The sequence below is a fragment of the Saccostrea cucullata genome, unplaced genomic scaffold (assembly GCF_032062105.1).
Source record: "Saccostrea cucullata isolate Sc308-1 unplaced genomic scaffold, CSIRO_AGI_Scuc_v1 ctg1224, whole genome shotgun sequence".
NCBI lineage: Eukaryota > Metazoa > Mollusca > Bivalvia > Ostreida > Ostreidae > Saccostrea > Saccostrea cuccullata.
The window spans coordinates 1-19,189 of NW_026930231.1; the positions used below are offsets into that span (position 1 = coordinate 1).

The following is a 19,189-nucleotide window of genomic DNA, read 5'->3' on the forward strand; positions in this document are numbered from 1 at the left end:
AACTTTGCACAATATTTCTGTTTTGCACTTGTGCCGAAGCGATTTTTGTGCAAAAATTAGAAATACTAGTATCGCAAATCTCCGTCACGTGATCAACACAGTCATGTGACATCACAAAAATGCTTTATTTTGATACCTGATTAAAGTATTATGTCACGTTGAATTCAATTTCAAACACGGATTACATATTGAAATTAAAATCTAGCTCAAGATAAAATTCATATTTTTAAGGCATTTTAAGCCTTCGGACAGCCTTATCATAACTGCGCATGGGGCAGATGATGATATGCATGCAGCAGTTAAGTGTTTCTTGCAGTGTAACTGTTAATTTAATTGGCATTAATTAAAACTTATCACATATTTATTGTGTCTTGCAGCATATGCATTCATTGACTATGAAGATCACAGAGATGCTGAGGTAAAAAAAAAAAGCTTAATGTTTTATAAATGTTCATATTTTTAAAAAAAAGGTAGATAATAATTTCAGAAATATAAAATTTAATCCCAACACAGAAGGATACTGTTCTTATTATTTAAGGAACTAGACTGGATGGAGCTTATTTTTTTTCATTACTTAGTGGGAGAATGAGAAATAAACAAAAAATGACATTAATGTGAATGTGAAGCATCTTGGGGCTGACTGAAAGAAATAGTTTTTGTATATTCTAATACAATACATTCCTGGCCATCACTAAAATCATGAGATAAAAAAATCAGTTAATATGAAAGGCTCATATAGCAAGTGAATTTTAAATGTTGCTCCACCAGCCATGTTTCTTTGATAAGACAGTGCTATTGGTTCACTGAAAGGAACTGATAACCTTATTGTTAGACTTGAAGATAAAATACAATCCCCAGAATTTTGGTGTAACAGAAAAATACTGGTACATGTTTTACATTTGTCCAATTCTCTAGGGAAGCAATCTCATGTTTTCAAAGGAAGATTTTTATGTCTACATAAGAGTTGAAAATTTGATCTCAAACTGGATAGATTCTTCAGTTAGGAATAATGTGCAGGGTAGCAAAATATACACAAAAAAATTATCAGTATTGTTTGTATAAGTGAAATTTATAGATCATCATTTTTTATGTAAAAGTTTTTTTTCTACAACATGATTTTGAATCGCACAAATAATATATATTTTTGGTGCATATCCTTGCACTATGCAAATTTGCACAACATTCTAGTTTTAAGTATCTTTTCCAAAATTTTTTAGTCAGCATGAAAACAAGATGTGAAAAGTTTTCTATTTAAAATAAAATTATCAGTTAAATTGATGGTTATGATTATATGTATATATTAATTTGAATATTCACAAAAAATTAGAAAATTTAGAAAGATGCGTAAAAATTTAAATTCACTGAATATTGTTTCTTACATGAAATAAATCTTAAGAATTAGTCTCAGTTAAAAATAAAGGTTAATTCATCCAAACTCTGATTTATTAAAGTATTTTTAACTAAGATTTTGTTCAGGAGTGTGAAAAAAAATTTATCAGAGTTCTAAACATGGAGTTGAAATATCCTATGTACATCTTGCAGCAAAAGCCACCATGCCCAATCCAATCCATTCCACCATCTTCGTGACCCCATTCCAAACCCGGGTGGCCACGAATCCAATCCCTTCCATCCATGAGTCCAATCATCAAAACTCTGTAAAAACAAAAGCCAAATTCTGAAATTCTGAAAAAATAGCTGCTGTCATGTGCTTCGACAACAAATTCTCTCACTGTCGACCATGACTTGCTGTGACCCAGGGTCCAAATTTTGCCACAGAGCCATTGTAAGCCAAACCATGTTGCCAATTTAACCAATTGCCATTGTAACCATTCTTTACCACAACTGACTACAGAGTTCAAGGGTATACTGTCAAAGTTAATAACCATCTGCTTATTATTTTGTTTTTATGTCAATGTTCTGGTACATGTTTGCATGTTTATTATTATGTACAGTGATGAGCAGGTATAATATTTTACTTTTCTCTTGGTATTTGTCCTCCTCTTTATGTTTTGAAGCATATCTGCTTAAACATGCTTTCAAATTTTTTGTAAAGTGTAAAATTAAAACTGTGTACTTGTCTGTTGTTTTTTCCTGATAAACATTTTTTTTAAGATTGTTTAATGTGAAGAATTTGTTTTGATTTAATCAGGATGCAGTTCGGTATGAGAATGGCAGAGAGATCTGTGGGTCCAGTATTATAGTAGAGAGAGCCAAAGGAGCACCAAGGAGGTCATTGGCCCCAAGAGTAGGTCCACTTTTGTATTTAAAAAAAAAGACTGGAATAGTATACTGTGAAAACACTAATTTTCGGGTGGGTGGGTTAATTTTTGTTGTTTTCAAGGTGTTAGGAGACCCACTAATTTATGACCACAAAAGAAAGGAATTTTTCTCATATAATACATGTACTACTGAAAAATTCTTGAACCACGGAATCAAATCCCCATGAACCAATATATTTTTCTCATACCACAAAAATTTGACCCCTTGAAAATATGTGATTTAACAGTATAAATCTAAAAAAGGAATGTTTTCTTAAAGGCATGAGTATTTAATGATTCAGTGTTTCACTTTATCTGTATGTTTTTAAAACTGCAAAAAAGGTGATCGAAATGAAATATATCAACTTTGTTTTAATGGTGATGGTAAGATGACTCTTGTGTGTGTTACAGAGTTCTGGCTATGATGACAGCTACAGGTCTGGACGAGGCTCTAGAGACTACCCTGACAGATATGACAGAAGAAGTGGTCCAAGAGGAGGACGATACAGGTCACCCTCACCACGACGTAGGAGGCAAGTCTACCATAGAATTTAATTTACATGACAAAACAACACATCTTGGCAACTTCAATAATCTGGATTGTTTCGATAAAAATAAAATGAAATATTTTGGGCATCAGTTGGGACATCATCGGAAACCCACGATTGATCTCGTCTTTACTTATTACCCGTGGGCAAACTCGCTGAAATATCGCCGTAAAGTATGCTAATTTGTTGTTTTTAGTAATCAATCAGAAAGTTGGAACTCTTCAATTTTGAAAAGTACTTTTATTACTTTGCTATTTATGGTAAATATTTTGACGCTTGTTAAAACGTGCAAAGTTTGATGTAAGACAATGAAAGTCAATTCGTACAGGTCACTGACATTAAAATCCATCAGATATTATACATGAGTACCTCTTCCTAACTGCAAAATGCACCGGTGAGTGGATGTATCAGCTGTGTTAACTACGGAATGAGTTTTTCATGTTTTTGGCAACGCCGAACATGCATATGTAACGTGAACTGGATTCGTTGTTTTGGCTTCGCGATCCTGTGGTGCGGCCAATCAAATGATCCATGCATATTTAATTACATAAGACGATTTTTCAGCGAGTTTGTCCACAGGTGATAAGTAAAGACGAGATCACCCATGTGTTTCCAACGATGCAGTCAGGAATGACAAAAAAGATGCATAATGAGAACATTTTTTTAACATTTAGGTCCAGATCTCGATCTCGAGACAGAAGGAGACGCAGCCGAAGTAGATCTCACAGCCGACAGCGACGAAGGAGGTCAAGCTCTGTCAGCCCCCGGCGATCCAGCAAACGATCAAGATCTAGGTCACCAAGCAAGTCAAGAAGTAGGTCACCACAGAGTAAATCGGGGAGTGGATCTCCACCAAGAAATGGGCAGCAGACCGACAAATCTCCATCAAGGAGTCCTGCTAACTGAATCAAATTTTATTTTATCATCATTGCTCATTTATAAACTTTGCATTTTAAACTTTAGTTAATGTATCTTTCCGTCAAGTGTTTTCTTTAGTGATCTGTTATTTTAAAAACCATCTACCTACTTGCTACAATGTTGACGTGCACTAGAAAATTATTTTAACAAATTTGTAAATTGATGGCAATGCAGTGCCATCCTGTATATTTTAATTATGTTTTAATTTTTGTTGGTGTGTGCACCAGATATATTTAAACAAGGGCTTTTCATTTGCTTTTGCTCTTACTTGAATTGTTTGTGCAGAAAAGTAAGAACAATGTAACAGAAAGTAATTATATTGTTATGAGTATGACATGATACTACTAGCTATTAATTTTATTTTAGTTGTTTGATATACAAAGTATTGTTTTGATTACTTTGATTGAAGATATTATTGTCAAGTATTATCATTGTCCTAGTAAATTTTGTACATAGGTTGTAAATTATCACCCACCCAAACTAACTGAAGAAATATAAATTAAAAAGAATAATTATTATAGATTGTTTTTGTTATGAGTTTACAATTCAAAATTCTTTTTTGAATTGAACATTTGAAGGTGCATTTGACAATTCCAATTTCTGCCAGAATAACTAAAGCCAGTAAAGGCATGCAAGGGCATAACATGGGTTCAATTTCAACATGGGGATACCTGTAAAAAATGTAAACAAGAACAATAGAACCTTTTCTACAACCATTAAATTTATTAACAGCGTTAAATTTACCATAAATTCATGCATTCTTATTCTCACAAATATATATTAGATTGTCTTTGCCTTCACTTTACTATCATAACTTTGGTTTATTTGATGTGTTTTCTGGATCTCCAGTTTCCCAATCGTATGCTGGTAAATTCTTGTGATCTACAAGAAATATGCAGTAAAATAAAGCTGTCTATTGAAATCAATATTATATTGAACAAAGACTAGAGATATGAAATTATTGTTTATTTATTTCTTGCAGACTAGCACGAGTTTATAAAATATACATCCATAGAACATGGGTGTCAGAAACAAATTGAAAGGGGGGGGGGGCTAATCAAAAGAGGGGGCTAAACCAACAAAAATAGGTAAATCCCAATTTTCAATGCCTATATGATGTGTATTTTTGCAAAAGAAGCGGGATGGGGGAAGGGCACTTAGCCCCCCGGTTCCAACGCCTATGAAGAATGGCTAACATTTGTGCTACATATGAACAATTTCTAAAACGATTTAAGATTTGATGAAGCAATAATAACAGCAGTCTTGATTTAAAGAGACACAGTGATGCACAAATATAGAAGTTTTGCATGACCCATGTAAATTTTGTTCAATACCTAAAAATATTAGGTTTCAGAAAATTACAGGATTCAGAACCTAAAAATTCTACTTTTAAGTAGAAAAATAAAAGTAAAATAATTTCAGTATGCCCCATAATTAAAATATTGCAAAATACCCTGGAACTTCTTCCTCCCTATGAAACGCGTGCGCATAAAAATGTTGAATAAGTTTCCATAGTTACCATGGTCTCAAGTATCCACGAATGAATGTAAGCAGACCAAAAATTTTGATGTAATCATTTTAAAGAGTTGTTAGAACATATTTCTAACCTTTGCATGCTCCAGTTGAATGTTTTTTAGAAGTTTGAGCTAAAAATAAAAGTGGCATGACCTTGACATACACGAAACAACGAAACAGTAGATACAGCCTTTGTTTCTCTGGCACTTAAATTGTTAATTGTCATATCTTAGCTATATACTCATAATTTTTATAAGTCTTTTTCTGCATGCTACAGATATCTTAAAAGAAAAACATGATTTTAACTCATTGTGTCCTTTTAAGTATTCATTTCTAGGGTTGATACAATGACCTTGTCAGCAAATATATTAATTTATCATTGAGTCAAAATGCTGGTTGACATCTTTTCATACTGATTAGTAGGCCATTAATTACTAAAGGATTTTTTCAGGCTTTTTTTCCCAAAACATGACAAGGAACATCACATGACAGGTGTGACTTGTCAGCAGGGTATGATCACTCCTCCATGACACCAGATCCCACCTTGTAATAATTTGGAGGTCAATGTTTACTCCACTCCTATTTTGTAATGTTTAGCTCGAATACTTCATTATCTCCCCAAGATAACTTTGAGCTGAAGGAACATTTCTTCATGTAAATATCAAATACTTTAGCTAGCTATTTAAATAGATTATCTTTATAATAGTAGCAGTACAATGTACTTAATTCAATGTACTACAAACTACTGAAGCTTTTAAATAATACCATGAGTTAGAAATAAAAATTCCTTCAAATTTAAAAAAAAATCTGCATGATATTATTATGTTAATCCTTTGTTCAATTTTCACAAACCTGGTATTTGAAAAGGTGAACTATATAAACTGGCAGCGCCATCTACTTTAAGAGATTCTCCAGAAATGAAAGCAGCAGCAGGTGAGAGAAGGAAGCAGACAGCTGCTGATACCTTAAAGATGTAATGTTAAAAATAAGCATCAACTGATTTTTTTTAAAAAGATATGTGTAAGCTTAAACTTTGTTATTATTAGCATTTGGAGATGATTTATTAGGGCCCCGCAAGGATTTGCGGGTGCCCTATAGTAATCACTCTGTCTGTCTGTCTGTCTGTCCGTCTGTCATTCTTCCGTCCACAAATTTTCTGTTTTTTCCTTTCAACTTTTTTTATGGTAGCCCAATTAAGTTCAAATTTGGTATGGTAGTTCAGTAGGCAAAAAGACATTTTAATGCTAAGTTTGTTTCTCTATGTCCTCTGGTTTGGAGCTGGGGTGGTGGGGTAGATTCCTTAACTTTATATAAGAATGAATTGGGAAAGAGAGATAACTTCTGAAAATGTTGTAAACTGAATACTGCAATGAATGAGCCCCTTGGGATTAATTAGCTTTCCTCCTGAAGAAAATCCAAAGCATTATCTTTATCTGTCACATTGAGATTAATTACCACCTCTGTCTGCAAATGAAGTTTGTTTTGAAGTTAAGTCCATTTGGAATGCTATGAACACTATGAAATGTGGATTGAAGTATAAATGTTTTTACTTTATTTTTGTTGAAATAGCCTACACGATGAGTTTTAATTTCATTGACTTTGAAAAAGAAGAAATAGATTAAAGAAGATATATTTTTTATTTTTATTTGTTTATTTTTTTTCTTTTTTTTTCTTCATGAAAATTCAAGAATATTATTAATTTTTAAGGCAGTTGGATAAAAACCTCGATCATTCTATCATTGCTGAAAAAGTTCTTATTATGAATTAAGAAGAAAATGATGAGAGAGAAGTACAATTAATCCCTTGGGATTAATTATCTAGCCTGCTGCAGAAAATTTAGAAGGCTTATCTTTATCTGTCACTTTAAGATTAATGAAAACCTTTGTCTGCAACTGCTGTTTGTTTTGAAGTTAAGGTCAAACCTTCATGATATGTATTTGCATTCATTGAAGGCTGGCATTTTATATTATAGTTTAGATTTAGATATACATTCAGTGTTGAGTTGTTCTTTACTGCCTTATGTAAAATAAATACAAGGATATTATTTACAGGTTTTTGGACATTCGGGAATTATCTTGAAATTTTAAGAATACAGTTGCTGTTTCTTATTCGTCATGTATTTCTTAAATCATTCCATAAGCTGCACCCTTATAATTCTACCTCATGGCGGGGCCCTTGCTGACTGGTCAGTTTTCTAGTTAGCACTTACCTCTGCAGGGGTCCCTAAACGTTTAGCAGGTATATGAGGAATGTACTGCCCCAATATATCAGTACTATAGTTAGCTGCTGCCGTCTTGGAGTAAACTACACCCTACATAAGAGATTATTATTAAATATATACAATGTACAACAAGTATTGTACTTGCTGTCTTTAGAAAAATTGTCACAGATGAGGTCCATTGTCCAATAACAATTCATTAAAGCATACAGTATACATGTATACACGTAATTCTTGTCCAAGGCAATATAACATTTTGAAGAAGCTGATAAATTATACACAATGATATTCAACCAGAAGTCTCTGTCGAGACTGTAGCTCTACTGGTTTATACTTAAAACAAAGGAAGAGAAAAGTAGCAGTTGGGACTTGAGACTTTAAATCAGCAATAAATAAACAAGAGGCCCACGGGCCTTATAGGTCACCTGAGCATTATGCAACAATTTTCCAGTTATTGAATTTGATTCATGTTTTAAGCCAGATGCTATATGACATTCACAATTTTGAAAGAGGCACCATTGATCATCATAACAATACACTTAGCAGTTGCTTAGCTTGGTTACTGAATACCCATATGCAGGGTAGGGGAACAAAAATGCATTCCAACTAACCAGTAGTGCCCCTAACCCTGTGACATAAACCCCTGACCCTAGGTCCACACATTACACAAATTTCAAAAAGGCACCCTTAATATCAAAAAATAAATAAATGTTTTATAATACAAAAGAGCAGATTTCAAACAATAAATTCATTATCAGTATATAAGTAGAGCCCCCATTCCTGACCCTGGGGCTATGAAATTCACAATTCTGCAAGATTAGGGCCCTTGCTCATCATAACTATAAAGGTAGTTCATCTGCTTTATACCCAGAGACAAAGAAAAAAAATTTCAAAGATTTAATGTATTTTCATTATATAATCAATTGAGCCCCGCCTCCCTAACACCAGAACCCCTGACCCTGGGGCCATAAAATTCATAATTTTAAAAGAGGCATTCTTGCTCATCATAACTATGTACTTAGTTTATTTAATTCCTAGGAGCAGAGAAGAAGATTTTCAAAGAATTCATGTATTTTCAATATATAATCAATAGAGCCCTGCCCTAACACCAGAAACCCTGACCCTGGGACCATAAAATTCACAATTTTGGTAAAAGCACTCTTGCTCATCATAACTATGCACTTAGTTAGTTTATTTAATACCTAGGAGCAGAGTAGAAGATTTTCAAAGAATTCATGTATTTTCACTATATAATCAATAGAGCCCCCCCCCCCCCTAACACCAGGACCCTTGACCCTGGGGCCATAAAATTCACAATTTTGGTAGAGGCACTCATGCTCATCATAACTATGCACTTAGTTAGTATATTTAATACCCAGGGGCAGAGAAGAAGATTTTCAAAGAATTCATGTATTTTCACTATATAATCAATAGAGCCCCCCCCCCTAACACCAGAACCCCTGACCCTGGGGCCATAAAATTCACAATTTTGGTAGAGGCACTCTTGCTCATCATAACTATGCACTTAGTTGGTTTATTTAATACCCAGGAGTAGAGAAAAAGATTTCCAAAGAAATAATGCATTTTCACTATATACTTATTTAGCCCCGCCCTAGCACTAGAACCCCTGACCCCAGGGCCATGAATTTCACAATTTTGGTAAAGGACTCAATGCTGATTACAATCATGCAAACAGTTTGACTGCTTGATGTCCAGAAGTAAAGAAGAAGATTTTTAAAGATTTTTTTTTAATTTTAGTGGTTTTGGCCCCACCCCTCAGGCCCCAGGGGGGCAGGGATCATGAAATTCACAATTTTTGTTTCCCTTCACCCATAGATGCTTTGTGCCAAATTTGGTGGAAATTGGTTCAGTGGTTGCAGAGAAGAAGCTGAAAATGTTCAAATGTTAACACACGACGGACGACGAACGACAAACGACGGACGACGAACGACGGACGACGACGGACGAAAACAGATAGCAATAGGTCACCTGAGTTTACTCAGGTGACCTAAAAATGATCCTTGCCACTCATCAAAATAAAAAACAATGCACAGAATTATGTATCTTAGTATAGTCTACTTGTGTGCCAAGTTATACTGAAATCAGACCAAAACTGCAGGAGGAGTAGCATTTTGAAAGAATTTCACAGAAATTTCTATTTTTAGTAACCATGGCAACATTGCTCATTGAAATCAAAAACTGATGCACAGAATTATGTATCTTAGTGTAGTCTACTTGTATGCCAAGTTATATCAAAATCAGACCAAAACTGTAGGAGGAGTAGCATTTTGAAAGAATTTCACAGAAATTTCTATTTTTAGTAACCACGGCAACACCGTTTATCGAAATCAAAAACCGATGCACAGAATTATGTATCTTAGTGTAGTCTACTTGTGTGCCAAGTTATACTGAAATCGGACCAAATCTGTAGGAGGAGTAGCATTTTGAAAGAATTTCAAAGAAATTTCTATTTTTAGTAACCAAGGCAACACCGTTCATCGAAATCAAAAACCGATGCACAGAATTATGTATCTTAGTGTAGTCTACTTGTGTGCCAAGTTATAATGAAATTGGACCAAAACTGTAGGAGGAGTAGCATTTTGAAAGAATTTCACAGAAATTTCTATTTTGTGTAACCAAGGCAACACCGTTTATCGAAATCAAAAACCGATGCACAGAATTATGTATCTTAGTGTAGTCTACTTGTGTGCCAAGTTATACTGAAATCGGACCAAATCTGTAGGAGGAGAAGCGTTTTGAAAGAATTTCAAAGAAATTTCTATTTTTAGTAACCACGGCAACACCGTTCATCGAAATCAAAAACCGATGCACAGAATTATGTATCTTAGTGTAGTCTACTTGTGTGCCAAGTAATATTGAAATTGGACCAAAACTGTAGGAGGAGTAGCATTTTGAAAGAATTTCAAAGAAATTTCTATTTTTAGTAACCACGGCAACACCGTTCATCGAAATCAAAAACCGATGCACAGAATTATGTATCTTAGTGTAGTCTACTTTTGTGCCAAGTAATATTGAAATCAGACCAAAACTGTAGGAGGAGTAGCATTTTGAAAGAATTTCACAGAAATTTCTATTTTTAGTAACCACGGCAACACCGTTCATCGAAATCAAAAACCGATGCACAAAATTATGTATCTTAGTGTAGTCTACTTGTGTGCCAAGTTATACTGAAATCGGACCAAAACTGTAGGAGGAGTAGCATTTTGAAAAATTGTTTACAGACAGACAGACAGACAGACAGACAGACGGACAGACAGACAGACGGACGGACGACGGACGCATTACTATCGCATAAGCTCTTCTGGTCTCTGACCAGTAGAGCTAAAAACAAATTGATTATTACTATTTTAACAGTAGTACTTACAGGAGCTACAGCGTTGACCCTGACCCCTGAGGCCGCCCACTCCAAGGACAAAGATTTTGTCAGATTGTCCACGGCTGATCGTGCTGCTCCTGTGTGACTTACAAATATCTGCACATTGTTAGCTTCACAGTAGTACATGAATAACATGTAAAACTCTAACATAGGTAATCAAAGATTACGAAGCTCTCTCAACGAATGTAATCAGTCTAAGTAATGCGAATCTCAAATCATATTATTATCTTAACAGTTAGTATTTATTCTGACAACAATATTCAAGCAAGTTCTGTTTAAATAGGTCTTAAAGTACATTGGGAATTGATGTGTTCCAAAAACTTTAACCTGGTCACTCCTTTGGAAAATGTAGGTCAGATCCAGCATCCAAGGCAAGTTTTGATTGTTCATCCTTAGATGCATCATCCATGCAAGTTTGGTCTAGGAAGGGCTTATAGTTACTTGGGAATGGACCTCCTCCTAAAACTTTAACCTGCATGGTCACTCATTTGGAAAATGTAGGTTAGATCCAGCTTCCGAAGCATGTCTGGTAGTGTTCATCCCTAGATTCATCATCCAAGCAAGTTTGGTCCGGGTAAGGCTAATAGTTACTTGGGAATGGACCTGCTCCAAAAACTTTAACCTGCTCACTCATCTGGAAAATGACTAGGGCAGATCCAGCATCCGTAGCAAGTCTGGTAGTGTCCACCCCTAGATGCATCATCTATGCAAGTTTGGTCCAGGTAGGGCTTATAGTTACTTGGGAATGGACCTGCTCCTAAAACTTTAACCAGGACACCAATGCTAACGCCGATACCGATGCCAGGGGTATAGCATATAAGCTCATCTCGACTTCGTCAAGGTGAGCTAAAAATAACTCTCTTAAAAAAAAAGAAGAAAAACGAGGAGTGACAAGCTAATTTATTGATAAAAAAAATACCATATACATCATGTACATGTACAGATACCTTAATGTAAATCTTACTTGTATATACACAAAATTTTCTCCAGTTAATGTGCATATGAAAGTCAACATCCATGCAAGCGTACTTTGATTGATTGATCAGGTCGAGACCACTAGATTTTCTGACCGTCGGCATAAATTTGCATGTAAATTAGCTATTTGCATGTTTACTTTACCTACTGCTGAATGAGCCGCAATGCATTGTGGGCTACTACAAGTACTCAGCTGTGTTGAAAATAAAGGACAACTTGAATTGTCCCTTGGAAACTTATTTTCGATTCTTTTTTGGAGATTTGTGAAAGAAATATTTAAAATGGTGTATAATCTTTCATTTCTATGCTCACATTCACAAAATTTCTTTATGAAGACTTATATCAACTTATAATACATCGGCCTAATCCATTGTTCAAACAGACATAGGTGCTATCGTGTCGGTAAAACATTAAATTTTTTCACGTGATATACGTGTACATAGTTTTAGCAGGTAGTATATAGGTCCTTGGTTTTAGACAGCAGGAGAAGATGACGTGCAATTATTATTTAACCCCTCAATATTATCAGAAAGTGTTTTATGTACATGCAAACGTCAAAGCGTTCGTACGGTATCCGAAGCAACTATTTATCATCTAAAACACCTCTAATATTAAATGTGAGCATGGAACAATGTCTTTAGAATATAATCTTTCGATTTCGGTCTTACAAAGTGATCAAGAAGCTCTACAGTTTTTCCGGTGACGAGTTAAATATTGTGCACTAGACCGACAAAAACCACGTGTCGCCATTGAATCGTAAACACGTAGTAGAGAACACCAAACACGTAACGAACGAATATCGGTTTAACGAACGGTAAACTTGTTTACTTTGTGATTACCTGTGTAACTGACGAAACGTACGGACGAATCACACGTATAGAATTAAAATTATTTGTCAATTTGATAAGTATGATCGCGTTGGTGTTCCATGTACCAGTATGATATAAATATATGCATATGTTCAGGTGTGTTTTTATTGATTCCTTTTAATAAACTTATAATAAATGAAAATTAATCCATATTATATTAAAGCATTGACAGACCAGAGGGGGGTTCCGTGGGTTTGAACCCCACCTATTTTTGTAGAGAGAGAGAGAGAGAGAGAGAGAGAATAGCTTTTCTGTAATATAGATATTTATACGTCTAATCATTTCAATAAATTTAATAAAAAAAAAATCGCTGTCCTTTCTGCTCGCTAGATCTGTAGATTTTCCGTATTTGCGCTTTCCTCCTTGTACCTTCACAACCCCGTCTAAGGGCCCCGAACATGCAAGGAGGATTTCAGCGAACTTTAGCCATAACATTTTTGGACCATCTTCAGAAGTAACTAACTTTTAGAAGTATGCATACTAATTATTTTTAATCAATATAGGAAAATGTTAAAATGTTTCTGTAGTATGCAGAAGGAGGGGGCTCACTTTTTTTGAAAATAATCTTTTGCTGCAGTTTTAAAAAATACAGTTGTATTTTGTTTTGGAAGCTCCCTCCACATCTTTTGATGCTGGAAAATAAACAGATTCAAGATTGAAAGTAATGTACCGAACAGAAAAGTGACACCAAGCCCTCTCTACCCCCTCCCAATTTTAAAAAGTGGTGTATAGTTTTTTTCTTTTGTTTTATATGTGTCTTTTTTTTTTTTTGCTTGTCAAATGTTTTTGGAGCCCCACCCCCTTCTTATCAATGAAACTACGGACTTGAGGTGGCATAGAATCACACCATGGCCACCTCAAGTCCGTAGCTTCATTTATAAGAAAGGGGGGACTCGAAAAACTATGATTAACAACTCTTAACTTTAAGTTCACGGTTGTAAATTATAGTTTACAGACGTGAATCTATGTTTATCAACAAAATCTATCGTTGACGTTCTCTTACATACAGATAAACTTAGATTAGCATTCGTAAACTATAGTTAACAACCGTTAAATTTAGTTTTACAGATGAAAACTATAGTTAACGAATTGTTAACTATAGTTTACGGTTTGTTAACTATAGTTTACAGTTGATAAATCTAGTTTATCAATTGTGAAACTAGCTCATTTTTGTGAATTTGGCGTGCCATACTTATAGGTTGTAACAATTATCACTACGACGCTTTGCAAGAACTGAGAACAATTTAACAATAGATGCAAGTTCCCATCTAGGGTGTTGATATAAGGAACCCGACATAGATATAATAACCCTAAATTGGTTGTTCATATCTTAATAGGAAGTGAAGAAATATGTATTAGCCCTGAAACTGCCTAAATATTTCTTCAGTGGTGGATCCAGAATTTCAAAACGGGGGGGGGGGGGGGTGGCAGTATAAGACTTGGAAGTCTTGGGGCTGCATTAAACCCCAGTGGGTCCAGGACACAGCCCTGGTAGCGAAGCCCCGGGAAACTGAGGAACTCTATAACAAATTAGAGGTGTTTTCCTGTTGGTTTGAAGATAATGCAAAACAAAATTAAAACATAGGTAATCAGAGATTACAGAGCTCACCTCAACGAATGTTGTCTTTAAGTAAGGCAAAGTCACACAATTAACCAACTAAAAGTATACATTCCAAAAATGAAAATATTTTTAAAAGCAATTTTGATCTGATACTTTGAAATAGACCTACATAAAAAATTTAAACTACTTCTTCTTCATGAAAATGTAATGAAAATCCAGCATCTGAAGCAAATTTGAGAGTTTTCATCTCTTGATGCAGCATTTGTGAAAGTTTGGTTTATACAATGTTATATAAGCCTTATAGTTTTTGGTAATAGACCTGCAACCATAACTTTTACCTTGTCTATTATCTGAAAAATGTATGTCCAATTCAGCATCCGAAGCAAGTCCATTAGTGTGCATCCTTAGATGTATCATCCATGCAAGTTTGCTCATTATAGGGCTCATAGTTTATTGGAAATGAAACATGCATTAAAACTAACATTTTCACTCATCCACAAAAAGTAGGTCAGATTCAGCTTCCGAAGCAAGCCTGGAAGTATGCATCCTTAGATGTATCATCTATGCAAGACTGGTCATTAAAGAACTCATAGTTCCTTGGAAATGAAACCTGCACCAAAAACTTTTAACTATTCACTCAACTGGAAAATGTAGGTCAGATTCAGCATCCGAAGCAAGCCTGGTAGTGTGCATCCTTAGACGTATCATCCATGCAAGTTTGGTCAACATAGGGCTTAAAGTTACTTGCAAATGAAACCTGCACCAAAAACATTAACCTGTTCGCTCAACTGGAAAATGTAGGTCAGATTCAGCATCCGAAGCAAGCCCGGTAGTATGCATCCTTAGATGTATCATCCATGCAAGTTTGGTCAACATAGGGCTTATAGTTACTTGGAAATGAAACCTGCACCAAAAACTTTAACCTGTTCACTCAACTGGAAAATGTAGGTCAGATTCAGCATCCGAAGCAAGCCCGGTAGTATGCATCCTTAGATGTATCATCCATGCAAGTTTGGTCAACATAGGGCTTATAGTTACTTGGAAATGAAACCTGCACCAAAAACTTTAACCTGTTCACTCAACCGGAAATTGTAGGTCAGATTCAGCATCCGAAGCAATCCCGGTAGTATGCATCCTTAGATGTATCATCCATGCAAGTTTGGTCAACATAGGGCTTATAGTTACTTGGAAATGAAACCTACACCAAAAACTTTAACCTGTTCACTCAACCGGAAAATGTAGGTCAGATTCAGCATCCGAAGCAAGCCCGGTAGTATGCATCCTTAGATGTATCATCCATGCAAGTTTGGTCAACATAGGTCTTATAGTTACTTGGAAATGAAACCTGCACCAAAAACTTTAACCTGTTCACTCAACCGGAAAATGTTGGTCAGATTCAGCATCCGAAGCAATCCCGGTAGTATGCATCCTTAGATGTATCATCCATGCAAGTTTGGTCAACATAGGCCTGATAGTTACTTGGAAATGAAACCCACACCAAAAACTGCACCAAAAATGTTAACCTGCTCCAAAAACATTAACCTGGTAATTCCTTTGCTGAAATTGCAGCATCTGAAACTTTGTCTGGTACAATAAAACACACTAAAACCATTTTCCATGCATGTCTAATCAGTATAGGACACAGAAGTAATTAAAAAGAAAACTGCTCCAAAAAACTTAACCTTAACCTGGGACGCCGACGCCGACACCGACGCCGACGGTATCACATAAGCTCCCCCCCAACTTCGTTGAGGTGAGCTAAAAAAAATAACATGTTATGGAACTTAAATTTGTGGCATTTTTTCTGGCCAGTTAAGTCCACCCATTCTTTGCAGAAAACATGCGTATTTGACAACAGTCAGCAAAGAACTAAAATATGAGCCCAGCCCACGATCCAAAAAAATAAAACATGTTTTTTGATCTTCAGAAACAGGTCTGTCATTATGTATTTGCATATTTTGGATCAGAGGTTGTGCTCTATATGAAATATTGAAAAAAATGCTTCAACTTTAGGTCATTTTCAAAGGAATTTACAGGATAAGAGGAAAATGACGCAAAGTATGACGTCATAATGCATTGACTAGATGGGAAATTACATCATGATTATTAGATACATGGTCACCAACAATCCAAGTGATAAATACTGCATTTGCAGCCTAAACTGAGCGGTTCTGATTTTTCAGAAATTCTCATTACCAAATAATTAAGGCCCAAAGTGGCTCTTGCTCTTAACTGCAATCAGGCTAACACTGTACGGGGATAAACTTTTGCAAGAACTTTATGCAGAAATTTCAATTTTTAAGAACCCTAGCAACACCTTTAATCACAGTAAGAAAACTTGAAAAATTCTTTTTCAGTGTATTCTACATGTGTGCCAAGTTATATTGAAATGGATAAAACTGTAGGGGGAATAGCGTTTCACACAAATTTCAATTTTCAAAATTTTGGCAACTTAGTTTACTTGTTTACACACAAACAGATGGACAACAGTCACCAATATGAAATACTGTCACATAAATCCTTCTGGTCAAGTAGATCAATAGCGCTAAACAACAGCACATGAACTATATAAAATAAATAATGCATTTTGAAGAGCAGTTATTTGACATATTTAAATCCCCTCTAACCAGGAAGTATAAACACCTGGCAGGTAAATAATACAGATGTGCCACATGATCAGTGTGTGTATACAGACTGCACTTGGAGATCGATCAAGGACGGCTGCCATAACGAAAGTGAGGTAAAAAAGTTTTAAGTATTTCTGTCCATATGAAAACAATTCTGAAAGTTACTAAAAATTCAGTACTGCAGGCTTTAATTATGCAAACAAATTTTCCTTCCTACAATGAACCTTGTATAATTAATATAAGGACTTGTTTACGTTACGTACATGAATATATCTGCCTAAAGGTCTCAGGCAAAATGTGGTTTTTAAAAGAGTCCAAAAAAATACACGTTGCTCTCAAATGTAAAGCAACTTATTCTTAATTAATTTTTTTATGCTTTAGTCACATAATCTAATGATGGACCCCCGTACCAGTGCCCAGGACGTGATGCGATGTGACCTGTGTGAGACCGCTGTGGTACAGATGCACTGTGATACATGTCTTGTCAACCTGTGCACAGCTTGTGTAGGAAAACACATGATATCTGATCAATCAATCAATCACAAAGTTGTCACTATTCAGACCAGAAAATCCACTCTCCTATACCCTGTATGTACATCTCATGCAAAAGAACAATGTGAAATGTACTGTAAACAATGTGACATTCCTGTCTGTCTTAGCTGTCTGGCATCTAAACATCATTTAGGGCATGAATTATCTAAAATAGTGCAAGTTGTTGGTGAGAAGAAAGATATGATTACAAAAGAAAGAAATGAATTAAATGATACAATTTACCCAATCTACAAGGACATTGCCTCTGATGTACAAAACAGAATGAGTCAGTTACAAAAGGAATATGGTGATCTCTCAACAGCCATAACAAAACACGGAGAGGACTGGCACAGAGAAATTGACAAACTTGTCAAGAAACTTAAAGCTGAAGTTGATGAAATGAAAAACACACAGTTACAAACTCTACAGAAACATCTGGATGAAATAAATAAGACAATGTCTGACATCAAGGAAGAAATTGATTCGATGGAAACTGCAATAGACACCAATGACTTGTCAAAACTATTAAATGTATCATCCAATGTACACACATACGGATATCTTCCTCACAAAATTATACCACCTTTACCTAAATTCATTCCAAGAAAAATGCATCAAGAAGAACTAAGTAAAATGTTTGGAGCATTATCATCAAGTTCTTTAACATCAGATGAACATGGCTACAGCATGAAGACAACACAGAAATCACCAGAAGCTGGATCCTCTCCTCCAGTCAAACAGCTGCTTGATGAACCAAAGACTGTCACCACCATACACACTGGGTATACAAATTACTTAGACAATGTGGCCTGTCTGAGTGATGAAGAAATCTGGACAAGGGGAAATGACAACACCATGAAACTCTTCAGCATCAATCAGGGATCACTACTCAAGTCAATCAGAATCAAGTCAGGGAACGAACCATCTAGTATAGTAGTGACAAAAAGTGGAGATCTAGTTTATACTGATTTTTATGATAGAACTGTGAACATTGTGAAGAATGAGAAGATAGAGGAGGTGATCAGACTACAGAAATGGAGACCTAAAGGTGTCTGTAGTACCTCCTCTGGTGACCTCCTGGTTATCATGGATTATAAAAAACAATCTAAAGTTGTCCGTTACTCTGGCTCCACAGAGAAACAAACCATTCAGTTTGATGATAAAGGTAAACCTATTTATACAGTTGATACTAGATATATAACTGAGAACAGGAATCTAGATATTTGTGTGTCTGATGATGGAGCTAAAGCAGTAGTGGTGGTCAATCAGGCCGGGAAACTGAGATTTAGGTACACTGGACATACTCCTGCTCCAAAGAATGAACCATTCAGTCCACGAGGAATCACTACAGACAGTCAGACTCACATCCTTACAGCTGATGAATACAATCATTGTGTCCACATCATAGACCAGGATGGACAGTTCCTCCGTTACATAGACTGTGGACTGAGTGTTCCCTATGGACTTTGTATAGATACAAATGACAATATGTTTGTTGCTCAATTGTTGAAGAAACAAGTGAAGAAAATCACATATCTGAAGTGAAATCTTTGACCATTTACAGTAAATCATGACAGTTATTTATCTTAAAATTATAATAATCATACAAAGGCACTTTTATGTATTTATTATGATTAATGTATGTAAATATGCTACAATGTCTTTTGCATTTGCTATATATAAATGTAAATATGATGTTTGATGAGTGGAATGTCAAGGAAAAATATAGTCTAAATTATAACGTTGTCAAAATTTCCACTGTAAATCAAAGC

At 35.3% G+C, this 19,189-nt stretch overlaps 3 protein-coding genes across 3 annotated transcripts; 2 read left to right on the forward strand and 1 right to left on the reverse strand.

Moving 5' to 3' along the window:
• Positions 1-346: 346 nt before the first annotated feature.
• LOC134283337 (serine/arginine-rich splicing factor 7-like) lies at positions 347-4,237 on the forward strand (the record flags this gene model as incomplete). The annotated part of the gene is made up of 4 exons (XM_062765791.1): positions 347-418; positions 2,150-2,245; positions 2,670-2,791; positions 3,481-4,237. Coding segments are annotated over 4 exons (522 nt in total), but the record flags the coding sequence as incomplete, so codon positions are not given.
• A 187-nt stretch (positions 4,238-4,424) lies between these two features.
• On the reverse strand, positions 4,425-11,004 carry LOC134283320 (peroxisomal trans-2-enoyl-CoA reductase-like). The gene is made up of 4 exons (XM_062765776.1): positions 10,843-11,004; positions 7,449-7,550; positions 6,092-6,203; positions 4,425-4,606 (listed from the first exon to the last, which is right to left on the reverse strand). The coding sequence occupies exons 1-4, from the start codon at positions 11,002-11,004 to the stop codon at positions 4,533-4,535; spliced, it is 450 nt and encodes a 149-aa protein (XP_062621760.1). The 3' UTR covers positions 4,425-4,532.
• Positions 11,005-16,773: 5,769 nt separating this feature from the next.
• Positions 16,774-18,966, forward strand: LOC134283321 (uncharacterized). The gene is made up of 2 exons (XM_062765777.1): positions 16,774-16,999; positions 17,268-18,966. The coding sequence occupies exon 2, from the start codon at positions 17,280-17,282 to the stop codon at positions 18,960-18,962; it is 1,683 nt and encodes a 560-aa protein (XP_062621761.1). The 5' UTR covers positions 16,774-16,999; positions 17,268-17,279; the 3' UTR covers positions 18,963-18,966.
• The last annotated feature ends 223 nt before the right edge of the window (positions 18,967-19,189 follow it).